Source organism: Eurosta solidaginis, chromosome 3, assembly GCF_040869045.1.
Source record: "Eurosta solidaginis isolate ZX-2024a chromosome 3, ASM4086904v1, whole genome shotgun sequence".
In the NCBI taxonomy this organism is placed as follows: Eukaryota; Metazoa; Arthropoda; class Insecta; order Diptera; family Tephritidae; genus Eurosta; species Eurosta solidaginis.
Window position 1 is genome coordinate 275,015,996 of NC_090321.1, and position 14,287 is coordinate 275,030,282.

Sequence of the window (14,287 nt, forward strand, 5' to 3'; positions counted from 1 at the left end):
GATGCATTTTTCTGGCATTTATATCAGTGTCCTAGGGTTTCTAAACGGTTTCCCCTCCGTTCTCTACTCTTTAGGGAGATGCTGAAGCGGATATATGCATGTTGTACGAAAGATAACAAGCACATTTCTTGGATTTGGGCCAAAATTTGCAGGGACGGTTCTTTTTTCCCCCTATTTGATCACCGCTAAGTCTTCGGTGCTGAAGTTAGATAGCATACACGAGCACAGGCGTTTTCTCACCATAAATGCAGCTCTAAGCCTAGGTCCAGAAACCTTTTCTCCAGGTGAGATCTTTGGCTCCTGAATCAGCGCCACATTAAATGAATCCTCCTCAAAAGTCATAAGAAACTCGCCTGAAACCACTTTACTGTGTTGGAAGTTTATCTGTAAGAATCGCCGCGCCATTGAGCGGATTATCTCTCTCCAAATACTCCGTCACTGCGCTCTCGCGAAGGATTTTGGTCGCTAATTTCAGGTTCTAGCTGTCCGTTTCTACCTCCTTGCTCGTAGAGTGTTAAGTTTATTTGTAAGACTCGCAGCATCATTGAGATGCCTGCCACTACCAGCACTTGCCCCTCTACGGCTATGCCCTCGTCCTTTGATCTTACATCGCGAGGTCTCTTTCTACCTCCCCTGCTTTTAGCAAATTGTCCACGTCCAACACATCCACCACTATTCCTATGCCCTCGTCGTTTGCTACTAATTTCAGGCTCTCGTGTTTCTTTAAGAAATTGGGTTTACGCGCCCAACTTTGTGAGATAGATCCACAAGCAAACTTGAATTTTTTCGCACTTGCATTATCAGTGGATCCCTTTCCTAGAGAATTGCAGTTGTTTGTTTCTCATTTTATAAATGGTCATATTCTGACATGTTCAAAAAATCATTAAGGCCACTGATAAGGTTGGTTAAGCTAGGCTTAAACTAAACTTCCTTCAGGCATGCTTAACGAACGAAACGATATCATTTCGTTACGATAATCAACGTTAATTAACGAAACGAAGTCATTTCGTTTCGTTTATTAACGTTAAGAACGCCAAATTAACGTTAATTTGACGATCTTAACGTTAATAAACGAAACGAAGTGACTTCGTAGCGTTTATTAACGTTGATTATCGTAACGAAATGATATCGTTTCGTTCGTTAAGCATGCCTGACTTCCTTAAACTGTAGTCAAATTTAAACTCCAGTTAAACTACTGAGCAGTTTTTCAGTCACAGTTTAAGGCCGCCTTTGGGGTATGCTGTTTTGTGCGGCAACATTGGTTTCTTTATTATCTAGATAATTTGTAGATGCATTTTTTTCACCCAACAAACGTGGAACAAAATTCTCCGGCGAAATATATATCTAGTTCTGGAAGTGATATCCAACATCATTATTTAATTATTCTTAAAACGGATAGTTCTCGAGTTGATATCCAACTTCATTCTCCAGTCATTATCCAATCTTTGAGAAATTTTGTAAAATTAAAAGTTTTCCAGATGATCTCCATCGTCATTAATATTTTCCAATTATTATCCTAATTTCGAGAGATTTTGAGAAATGTACAGTTCTCAAATGAATATTCAACACATTTCTCCAGTTGATATCCTACATTGCATATCGAGTTGAGGTGGAGTTGAAAAAAATCTGCAAGGTGGTACCACCAAAACCAACAGCTGTTTATTTTGAGAAACCTCGTTGATAGCAGTAATGAAGCGTAATTAATAAAAGGTAAATTATATAGACGGCCGCCGTGGTGTGATGGCGTGCCTCGCCTACCACACCGAAGATCCTGGGTTCTAAGCGGGTTTGCCCCTCGGCATTGTTTGACAAGCACTCCGATTATATTTCTGCCATGGAAAGCTCTCAGTGAAAACTCATCTGCCTTGCAGATGCCGTTTGGAGTCGGCATAAAACAAATAGGTTCCATTCCGCCAATTTGTAGGAAAAATTAAAAGTAGCACGACGCAAATTGGAAGAGAAGCTCGGCCTAAAATCTCTTTGAAGGTTAGCGCGTCACATTTATTTATTTTTTAAATAATATATATATTTCATTTAATTGTCGTGAAAATACTGTAGTATGGAATCTTACATTTGAGTCCAGTTAGAGATCCACAAGTTCTTAATTAATTTTTTTCACATTAAGTAATGGCATTTTTTGATTTATAAAAAATTGCATTTTTTCCTGAGTACGCTATTATTCTCGAGTTGAGCCTCTATTTCGAAACAACTCTTAAGTATGCCTAGTTATCAATATAAGCTCTAATGGTACTCAAGCCCAAATGCTTGTTGGGTATATTCGACGCCATTTCGTACGAATGCAAATAACTGATAGGTTAACTAGAGTTTAACCCTGGCAGATCGGCCGCTAAAGCTTAGCTTAAACTTCAGTTAAAGTAGACTGAAAAACTGCAGACTAAATTTAAGCGTAGTTTAATTGACAAACTGAGTTGAACTTGTACTGAAAAACTGGGCCTAAGTAGATATATTCTTTAGCCGTCATTCAGTAGGTTTTACAGCTTCGGATCACGCTAAATTCTCACGGGAATGCTCTGGATCATTGAGAGACTTGAGAAGCAGAGGTCGTGATATTTTCGCACACGTGAAAAGTGATGGGCAGATGTCGCCGCTGCTTTTCATTTAACTCATACGGCGAAAGGCTAAGCAGCGACATCTATTTTTGAAAAAGTAGGTATATTTAAGGCAGCGTTGCCAAACTAAAGGCAAGTAATTAACAAATTATCTGGCTCACAAATTGAACCAGACTTATATCTGGATTTATCTGGCCCAAATCGATGGTGCATTTACATGCAAAATTATTTATCTAGCTCAGGATCTTTGCCACCGGATGATGGCTTTTAATTTGTGCCAAGAATTTCAAATGGTGTACGGCGTCCTCTATAGCAAATTTCATATTACCTATCGTGGTACCATCTACATTTAAACTTCAACAACAAAAGAAGTGCAAAACTACAAAGCTACCCCGAAAAAGCAACCCTGCTTTCGTATTCTTTCAATTATCATGCATTTTTGCATTTATTATTCTTCGAGTTCCATCGCAGCCGCACCAAAATATGCCCACGTTAATAACAATTAAATTAAATTGCAAATCATAATAGAATATAAATAAAATAACGTTTTGTGCAAAGAAGAGAATACAAATCGAGTTCAATAGTTAAATTTAAGCAAACTTAGTTTCTAATTAAATCTAAGCGCAGGGCTTGGACGGTAAAGATAATAGTGAAAAGTTCCAAATAAGAACTGCACATCCAAAGTAGAAAGGGCAGGAAAAAATTAAGTGTACAAAGAAAATGCAAATTTGCGTTCATTAAAATTGTTAATACGGTGATAAAAGTGCAGTTAAATGCATGAGAAAATGCAGCAAAATTAAAAAGAACCATAAAAAAGTCTCACTATTTCGTTATAACTTCACCGAACAGGTTATGTAGAAATAATTTTTTCCAAGACTTGGCCAACAACGACCAATTCCCGTAACGGAAATAGGATTGCGATACGCCAACGTCTTGTCTATTTCCAACAAAGGCCGACATCAGCTACAAGCAAATAATCGGAAGTACCAGCTGGTGAGTAAAATACATTAATAATTACGAGGGTATGTATGCATGTATGAAGACTCGCCTCCCTTGAAAAGGCAACTACTTTTCTGCCTGAGGCCGCATATTTATTGTTCTTGTATGTGGAAACGATGACGCAGGCAAAATGATCAGCTGAGTAACCATTGTGTTGTTGGTGTATGTTTGCTTGTATTAAGTGCAATATTTTAGGATTAGAAAGGGTGCATAATATCTATATATTTGACGTAAGAAGCAGTTGATAGAATGGAATACCGGATGAAAAATTGTCAGTTAGGATAAATGCAGTACCTTCAAATTCTATACTTCATGTACTTGCTTCAAACTCTTGTAAATGATTTTTATTACCCACCCGAAACATTAGCCGTGTGTCTTTTTTACATCTATAGACGTTTACGCTTAACCTTTATATGGACTGCTAAGCGTTAAACTTTAAATACACCTCTGAAATTGATGCGCATAAAATTTGTACTACTAAATTTCAATACGCATTATACTCAGATGTAACTGAAATACGTGTCTATGTTTCACCCTCTACACTAATTCTATGTATTCTATGCGTGTCCACTATTCATCGGAACTGATTCAGCTATATCCCTGCAAATATCGTTGAATCATCCCTTCAAAAATCGCGCGTACTCTATGCATGCATGTATGGAGTACTCGCTCCCTGCAAAAATCGTTGGATCATGTGGTCCACTTGTGGCATACTGGAGTACGTACCATTATACTCCACTGTCATGAAGCAATGTACCAACTCATGTTTCTACACGAACATATTGTAAGCCGATCATTGCTCGTTTGATTGTAAGCACAACACGATGTTCATTGGACTGTGGGTACTTCATGGATTACTCTGATGTAATGCGGAGCTGGAGTATATCGTCCAGCCCTAGGTCATCGCAATGTTAATTGCACCATATTTTTTGTATGAATTGTGGTTAATTTTGGAGCACTCGCTTGGTCGATACATGCATGCATGGAGTAATCGCGATTTTTGCAGGAATGTTATACATTATGGCCACCAAAGGTTTGTGTCTCCGATTTTCGGTACACCCTGTTCTGTAGCTATTTATTTAACCACTGCCACTAGATGGGTCTCCTAAGCGAGGACAAGCGTTTGGTTTACGCGCAACCGTAAACGTATACGGTAAAAAAAAAAAAACAGCTATTGTAGATATCTTCAGTGCAACCTCCATTTAACTTAAGGAAGTAGTAAATGTTGAGATCTTTGCAAAGCATTCGGACCTATTGCTGATATTGAGCACTCGTGCGTACCAAAATCATAACCTATAAGAAGCATCCCAGGATCTTCATAAAACTTAAACTTGACGTCTGCTCTGCTGCACTAAACTTGCGTTCATGTGTGTTTGGACTTAAGGGACTTGGATTCCCAACAATCTTTGAGCATGATTTCATTAATGCTTTGTTCTCACCAACGTCCCAGCTAAAATGTGATAGTAATATTCTCTTCGCTTTTGTTGTAAAGAATTATTGCTTATCTTTATGTGTATGTTTTATTTTTTAATTTATCTCTGCCTCCGGGCATTGCGATATAGAAGTCAAATGGGCAACAAACCCGCTAACTACAGGCCTATTGCTAAACTTACAATTTGCTGGAAGCTTTCGAAAAAACTTTTAAAGATGAATTTTGTTTTGTTTGTTTGATTGAGTCTCATTATGGTACTGTTGTTGGTTTTTCTGCCGTTACCTGGCCTCATTCTCTGATTTCGTTTTGTATCTCGAAGGGACCCCTCTCAGATCTTATCAAATTAACTTTAGTATATCGCCTTCCAGTCTGTATTTTTATGTTGGTTGAAATTTTATTTGACGAATCAACAACAGCGGTTCCTCCTCGAAGGTTTTGGGGAGTGTTATCTGTGTGGATGGTCCTTTGACGGATATAGATCCGTTACGTTCCGGTAACAAGCATCATTAAGGTACAAGCCTGAGTCGGGCTGCCCGACCATCTCGGGAACGATTTAATATGACCACATTGAACCTTCTAGGCCATACGACCCTCACCTCTAGTTTCTTGGGGAACTTGGGGTCGCCAGAACCTCGCCGGAGGATTCCCCTCGCGTAGGTGAGGTTGACAACTGGGTTGCGGAAGCTCTGACTATCTCATAAGAAAAATCTACCGCAGGATTCCATATGCTCTATATGGATTTCTATATTTCTCTTTATACCTCGATCAGTGCCTCATCTAAAAATCTTGTTTATGTTGTTGTTGTTGTTGTTGTAGCGATAAGGACGCTCCCCGAAGGCCTTGAGGAGTGTTACAGAGATGATGGTCCTTTGCCGGATGTAGATCCGGTACGTTCCGGTACCAAGCCCGACCATCTCGGGAACGATTTGTTATGAAAACATGGGACCTTCTAGGCCATTCCGCCCTCCCACCACCTACATTCATGAGGGGTTCGGGGTCGCCAGAGCCTCGTCTGTTAATGAAACAGAATTCGCCGCGGTGAGGCTGACAATTGGATTGGAGGAGCTATATATTGTGCTGGCAACCCCTTGAGAGGGTTGCGCTACACAACCCCTTGAATCCCAAATGAATACTTTCAAATTTAAATGTCTGTATATTCCATTGTTTCTTTTCTTACAATATATATATATACGTTCAATGACCTCCATTCGTCAAAACCAGGTGAAATGGCCTTTTGTGATTGCCTAAAAACTGAAAATAAATTTCGAAATGTTTGTATATTTTAGAGATTATTTGTTTTTACTGACGCTCAGAATTACGAACAAAACTTCACTGCATGACTTATGTCGCACTACAATAGCAAGATCATTGTAGTCGTATGTGTACTAAGTCTTCTCTTCCTCTATAATTTTATTGCAATGCATACAGATATTGGTGGTGAACTAGAAAACTGCAGCTGCAACATTTATCCAATTATAGTATATGCACATTTAAAAATTAAATGCAACAAGAAAGAAATGCATTTTCGTGATTTTGTTTTAATATTTTTACATTGTATTTACAGTCCTGTGCAATAATATAGCGATCACGTAATATTTTTAGGAGAATTGAAGAGGTCATACACCGATGTTGATGGTGGTTTGTCGGATGCAGATCCGGTACGTTCCGGTACCAAGCACCATAAAGGTACTAGCCCGACCATCTCGAGAACGATTTGGTCTGACCACATGCAACATTCTAGTCCATCCCCCACCCCACCTCCTCCCATCCCCTAATACATCAGGAGTTCGGGGTCGCCAGGGCCTCGGCTGTTAATGAAACAGGATTCTGTGTATTGCGCTGACAACCCCTTGAGAGGGTTGCACTACACAACCCTTTGAATCAGTTTGGTATTTTAGTCGCCTCTTACGACAGGCACACCTACCGCCGGTATATTCTAAGCCCCCTAACCCGCTGTCACCTATCAGAAGGATATACTGTTCCTGTTTCTCTCCAGGTCTATAACTACCCGTGGGAACTCTTTTACCGTGACACACAGTTGAAAAACCTTTATTAACAGTTAACCCATACTTCCTACATCGGCTATCACTTACAAGGCCTAATTTAAAAGCATGTGACGCCAGGAGGCAGTGTCCAGTCAGAATCCCATCACGAGCCTACAGCCCCCTCTTTTCAATGATAAGAGCAACTTTTTTAATCTTAGGTCGTAATACCTGCACATGATCTTCCCCACTTTACAGCCCCGCGCTTGGTTTCCCGTCTTTCCTCCTTAGTCGATCATGTGTAGGTCTCGCCTTCTATTAATTCTGATTGGGACGTGGGTATACTTTTTCTCAACTTACTCAGCATTATAAAATTTGTTTCTAATTGATTAAATTGTTTATTATTAGTTACATATTTTGATGTCACCTTTCCCGGGACTTGAATCTAAGACCTTCGGTGTGGTAGGCGAACACGCTACCTCCACAACCATCCGTCCGCCCAGCTGTGAAAACCAAAGTAGCAATGGCAATTATCTGCAAATTTCTGCAGTCAAGTATTATCGTCTTTCTTTTAATTTTCATTAAATGTGTCACTGAAACTCTTTAAGCCAATTTGAAAAACGTTTTCGCAAATTATCGAAAATTCGAGAAGTCTGCATGAAGACTTTGAATGAAATCATGAAACAATTTTTTTTTAAATAAATTTTAATTTTTTGTGCTTCAACAAAAGCACGTAACTTCACATATTTTTAAACCGAAGAATTTCAGAAACTTTAAGAGATAGTTCCGAATATAAGTATGTGAGAATTGTTTTGCGTTGATTGTTTGGTCAAAAGTGCAGTGGGAACAACAATAATTCATGATGCACAAAAGTTACTTGCTTTCGTCGTGCACCAATTTTTACGTTTTCTCTCATTTGTAAGATATTGCAAAGAACAGACTAAAGTCCATTTTTCAAAATGAAAGATTTTAATCCAACACGAGGATGACTTTTGATATAGGCCTGAGAACTTTATATGTAGTTCCTAAAGATTGTTGGGTACGATGTGAGACTTATGGAAGTATTTAGAATAGATAGCGAGTTTTTGTGATGCCATTTCGTTCAAGAAGAATATCAACTAAACAATGTTTTTTAAGTTCGAATCTCGTCGAAGTTTTTATCAAAAGCACATAGGTATGTTCCCCCAGTAGACCGTCCGATAATTTTTTAACTATTAGCGTGAGTATTATCAAAAGTGTGCATAATTGATTATTACCTGACCATTTTTAAAATAAATGTTTCTCGTTGTCTCATTCATTTGCGCTTTCTTTCTCGGCCGGAGCGTCTTCGTCCATTCGCACAACATGACCTAGACATCCAAGACTTTGGATTTAATTCGCTGCACTATCTTCATATCTGCGTAAGGCTCATACAGCTCACCAGTATATCTCTTTCGATACTCGCCGTCGGCACCATGGCAGGGCCATAAGTCTTCCAGAGAATTTTTCCCTCGAACACTCCAAGATCCATCTCATCTTCATCATGATGTGCAACTTTTAGCGATTTTTGTTCGGCGAGAGAGAGCTCTACTTTTCCATTGCATACTCAGTCCATAGTAGAACTTGTTGGCAAGAGTTATTTTTTTTTTTTGTTTCATTTCTAAGCTGGAGCTGTTCATGCTGGTTCCCAAATGGACGAAGTCCTCCACAGTCTCGAAATTATCTCAGCCAAAGCGCAAATACCCGAGTTTTTCATGTATGATAGCTAGTACATTTTTGTCTTTTCCTCATTTACCTGTTAATTTTACTCTTGTAAATTATCGCGATCAACATATTTTATTTCGATTTAGAATGGCATCTACAAAGATTTGGTGGACAAGTAGCATAAATCATAAATAAATAAAAATAAATGTAAGGCGCGATAACCTCCGAAGAGATCTAAGGCCGAGCTTCTCTTCCAATTTGCGTCGTGCTCCTCTTGATTTTTCCCTACAAATTGGCCGGACGGGACCTACATGTTTTATGCCGACTCCGAACGGCATCTGCAAGGCAGATGAGTTTTCACTGAGAGCTTTTCATGGCAGAAATACAATCGGAGCGCTTGCCAGACACTGCCGAGGGGCGACCCCGCTTAGAAAAATTTTCTTCTAATTGAAAAATCTTATTTCTAAAATTTTGATGTTGCTTTGCCCGGGAGTTGAACCCAGGGCATACGGTGTGATAGGCGGAGCACGCTACCATCACACCACGGTGGCCGCATAGGGTCTTGCGAATATACCCAAGTTTCAATTCAATCTACGGCGTAAGGGTTATGTTCGCATTTCATGTTGCCACTATTTTGCACAATGCTGTTGGTATATACACACATGCGCAGACGTGCAATGAAAACTGCAATTTCATATGCTTCTTGGGGTAGTTTTCTATTCTTACTTATTTCCATAAAAATTGCATCTCGACTGCAGACTGACCATATCACCAATGCACTAACCATCCAGAAGTTATAACCCAATAAACATTTTTGTCAACTCTCAGTTTCAGATACATTTGAGAATGAGGCCATTTTTCACATTTCAAACGTTAGTTTTCAAATACATTTCAAATAACCGTTGATAGCATTCTCAAGCTAAAAGGCACATTTTTAATATGGAATTTTCTTTTACATATTTTCAAATTGAGAATTTTTGGATTCTCAACTTTTTCTCAAACGAGAATAAAGCGGAACGAAATGGAATCCACTGTTGTGCCACTTTCGGTAAGCAAATTTATTATTTGCCCCACTTCACTTTTAACTCATTTAGATTTATGCATAATGTAGTACAATATCACTTAATATTATTATGATGATAAATAATTTTGAATATCAAACTGAGAATTAATTTTTTCTCAAACATTTGAGAGAAAACAAATTTTCAAGTATGTCTCAAATTATTCTCAAGTTGAAGATCGATGTTTGAGAAAAAGTCGAGAAAATATTTTGTTTCAATTGATAAATCATGTTGAATATCAAACTGAGAATCAATGTTTTTCTCAAACATTTGAAATTTGTGTTTTCAGTGTTTGTTGGGAAGCTTTGACAAATTCAGTGCACACACTGACTCAAGTTAAATGTGCAATATAATAAAAAAATAACAATAAAATCTAGCATACATCTTTTTTTTTTGCACAATGCATGTGTTGAAAGCTGACATTCGTTGTTGACAATGCAAATGTACAATTTTGCGCGAGCGCTTGCAAATGCCATAAGTAAAAATTCAAATAATATAAAAAATTTGCATTGGTGTACAATTGTTGCTTTTTTCTCATTCGCAAATTTCTTAGACTTGCCGTTTGCATACAAAAATATAATTTTTTTGCATTTTGCTTATACATTTCAGCTATTTCTACGCGCAAGCGCATTGGAGAGTAAGAATCGCACATTAAAATGCAACACCATGCACATATCGCGCGCACAGCCCCACCACATATGCGTGCTCATCATATGGCTGTGCCACCACCTCATTCTCAGTCACAAACGCATGTACCACCCTTAAATATGACGCATGCGCCACCACCGGCAACGGGACAACAACCACAAGTGCCACAACATCATCATCAGCAGCAACAACAGCAGCAGCAGAAACAATCACAACATCTAATCACTGGGCCAGCTGGCGATGGTGCCGCTGTGATTACAACCAGCTCGGTAATGCGTGATCATCAGGCGTGGTAAGCTTTGCAGCTAATATGACATATATATGTACATGGTTTGTTTTATATCCAGCTTAGCTCGACGTGAATAAACTTTGAGATAGAATCCATATATCTATACGAAAACAATAAGTGGAACTTAAATAACTTTCCACCTCGTCCTCTTAGAGTGGTGTGGGTCTACTTCTTCTTCTCTTCCCATACGCCGGTTCCAATAAGAACACCTTCCGTAATACTAATTAAACCTTCTTGAACTGTTTTTGCGGCTTATACATCAACAACAAGAAGGAAGATGGAAAAGGAGGAAAACAAGGGTGAGAGGAAAAGGAATGGAATATTACCGGGACACAAATAGAGAAGGGGATGTTTAGTGGATATATGTTGATTGCTGAAAATAGGGGAATCCAGAGAGTTAGAAGTAGAGGAGGAGAAAGGGTATTGAAAAGGAAATGGAGTGGTTTAGAAAGAGGAGGGAGGGAGGGGTGGATGAAGGAAGCAAGAAGAAACGGGAGGAATTGGGCCGAAAGTAAGACGATGAGAAAGAGGTAAAAGTGAGGAGCAGAGGTGCAAAATAAAGGGGGTAGTTAGAAAGAATGGGAGAAAGATAATGGTACAGAAGCAAAAATGGTAAAAGGAGAACAAGCGGAAAGGGAAAGGTTTAGATTACTTTTTAAACTCCTTTATTTTACTGAAACCTACTGAAATTGAAACCCTTGGCGGTCATCCTCTATCGCTAATTAAAATGAGGAAAATCGGGCAAGAACCACGCCCTCTTATCATACATGTATATAAAATTTTGGAAAACACCGAAATGTAACTATTGAGTTAATAATGCAGTTACAATAACCAATTTTTTTGAGTCTGTTCAAAACTGGTTGCACCGCCCCACAGTGGAATTTTTGCATGATTTAGACGCTAAAAATTAATAACTCACTGAAAAATGAACATATTTCATTCAAACCAAATGTATATGTTTGTATGCCTACCCCCCCTTCAGTGAGGATAGGCGTAGGGTGGTGAGGGTTTGAGGGCGGGTGGAGTGGGTTGGACCCCCTCCAAAAATTTTGAATTTACCACAAACAACAATTTTCTTATAGCCTGATCTTGTTTGTTTGCTCACAATTGAACATACCTATATTTAAATTTCTTATCTTCTTCAAACCATGAAGCAAACTTTCCCAGAAAATTAACTTTGGTGTAATTCACTTCAATCAATCTCATACAAAGTTTGATAAAAGAATTCGAACTTTACTGCAGCATTCATCATACAATCCCTCGCCTATATTTACTCCCTCCCTAAAACAGTACACACGTGCTCTAAAACGGCTTTATCCTTTTGCTTTTGGCCACGTTTTGCAACCCACACCTCATACAACGCCCTCTTTGTGATCGTCATTATATCAAAAGGGGGACCTATTGGGATGAATAATCATTTGAGTTATATGCAATAATATGGAATTATTGTGGAAATTCAATAATTATTGTTGTACAGCGTGTTTCAAACTTTTGGCAGGCTTTTCTTTTCACGGTTTTATATATTTTTAGCACAAAAATAATACACATTAAACAACTCATAATTTCGTAAAAAAATACTCAACCAAAAAACTTTTGAATACTTGCAAAATAATATAATTACGTGTAGATTTTAAATAACCAAAAAATATTTTAGCTTTTGTTACACCACAAAGTTTTATTTAATTTTAAACCACGCGTTATTTCACTTCTGTAAATTGTACTACTTAGCGCGTCATCAGCAACTCACAGTTTGACAGCAGATTATTCAATGAAGAACAATAATTATAAGAAATGATAATTACCGTTATATACTGTGGACATTTTAAAAACAAACGGCATTCAAATTTAAAAAAAAAAAAAAATTACTTGAAAATTTTTACTTTTTCGTGTCTAAACCAAGCAAAAATGCCCCTGTGCGCCCGGGCTCGCCCCCTTCTGACAAAATAAAAATTTCAAATACTATTGCCAATAAATCAAAAGGCTGTTTCTATTCGTCTGGAAAATTCAACTGAAACATTTTGGGATTTTTTAAATTTTATTTGAATTTGGCATCACAAATTCGATAAACTGATAACATTTTTCATAAGGAAAAATTATACGCAATCAGTTAAGAATAACTCCCATATTTATATACATAACAGATACTAACAGACGAATAGTTTAAAAACATGAAAACGAATAAACAAACCAAATTTGGGGAATCCTATCGTGAAACAAACTTGGTATTCGTATTTCCTTTATAAAGAGGAATACTTATTTCCAATACAAATGGGAGAAATCGATTAATAAACAAGACCACTTTTCATAATACTTGGTGCTAAAAAAACTAAAACTAAATGAACACGTGCGTTAGAAGTTCTCATTCATTAAGTTGGGAGCAACAAGGGAAGTCAAGTCTTTCTTCCTCTGCGGTGTAGATTAAAGTATTTACTTGGCCGGAGCGTCTTCGTCCATTCTTGAAGAAGTGTTTTTTCGCTGCAATATCTTCATTTCTGCGTAAAGGGCATACAACTCGTCATTATACCTCTTTCGATCAGGGCAGGTATGATGAGCGACCTTAACTTTTTAATTGCCTACAGCAAGTACATCGCCTTGTTCGCATTTACCACAAGACCCAACTTTTTGCGTCTTTATCTAATTTAGAGAAGTCTGGATTGTACCATGGTTTACTTGTGCTGTTGTTGTTGTTGTTGTTGTGGCGATAGGGACACTCCCCGAAGGCCTTGGTCGCCAGAGCCTCGGCTGTTAATGAAACAGGATTCGCAACGGATAGATGAGGTTGACAATTGGGTTTGGAGAAGCTATATATTGCGCTGGCAACCTGAAAAGGTTTCGCTACACAACCCCTGCAATCTGGTATTTTAGTCGCCTCTACGACAGGCACACCTACCACGGGTATATTCTAACCCCCTAACCCGCTGGGGGTTATAGAATTATCTTCTCCAGCATAATGTTAAAAGAAATCGCACGAAAGGGGGTCGCTTTGTCTGAAGCCTCGTTTGGAGCTGGTGGTGTTGCTCAACGTCTTTTGGTAGAACCTTATTAAATTTGCAGGGAATTTAAGTTCTGACATAGCAGCATTCAAGCAACTTCTTTTCGCGCTGTCAAAGGCTGCTTTGAAGTCGACAAGAAGACCCGCTTACTGTTACGGCAGCTTAATTATGTAAACTTATTTGATTCGCTCGTAATTGAGTTCACTTACATTTAGCGTCCCTTATAGGCCTTTTGGTTGCGGAAATTTTCTCAACTCATAAATTATAGTTTCATTTGTCTCCTTTTGATATCGTATAGATACTTGTTTCATTCGCTTCACAATATATGCCAAGCAACCAAGTGTAGTCAGTAACCTTTGCATAGTCGATGATTGTCACTTAAGCGACCTAGCCAAATGATGATGGGCTAGCTGATTGGTTGGTTGTTTGCCGAGTTTGACTAACTCCCTTGATACGCAGCATGACTTCCGTTCAGCCGTAACGAGTTTCGTTTTTCTTGTATCCTACCCTATTTGTGCGCTTATGAGTTCATATTTATGTATACAATTAAGTATATTCCCTGTGTCTTTCACTTATGGTACATACCATTTTCCCACTTCACTTTTTATCTCATTTGTATTAGTGGTGGCA

General features: G+C 38.4%; 1 protein-coding gene across 1 annotated transcript in view; it reads left to right on the top strand.

The window, feature by feature from the left end:
- Window positions 1-3,035: 3,035 nt before the first annotated feature.
- Window positions 3,036-14,287, top strand: part of stau (double-stranded RNA-binding protein Staufen) — a 54,564-nt gene continuing 43,312 nt past the window's right edge. Inside the window, exons 1-2 of the mRNA XM_067776556.1 lie at window positions 3,036-3,563; window positions 10,337-10,667. Of these exons, the coding sequence (XP_067632657.1) occupies window positions 10,384-10,667 (284 nt within the window). The 5' untranslated portion in view covers window positions 3,036-3,563; window positions 10,337-10,383. The remainder of the gene's footprint in view (window positions 3,564-10,336; window positions 10,668-14,287) is intronic.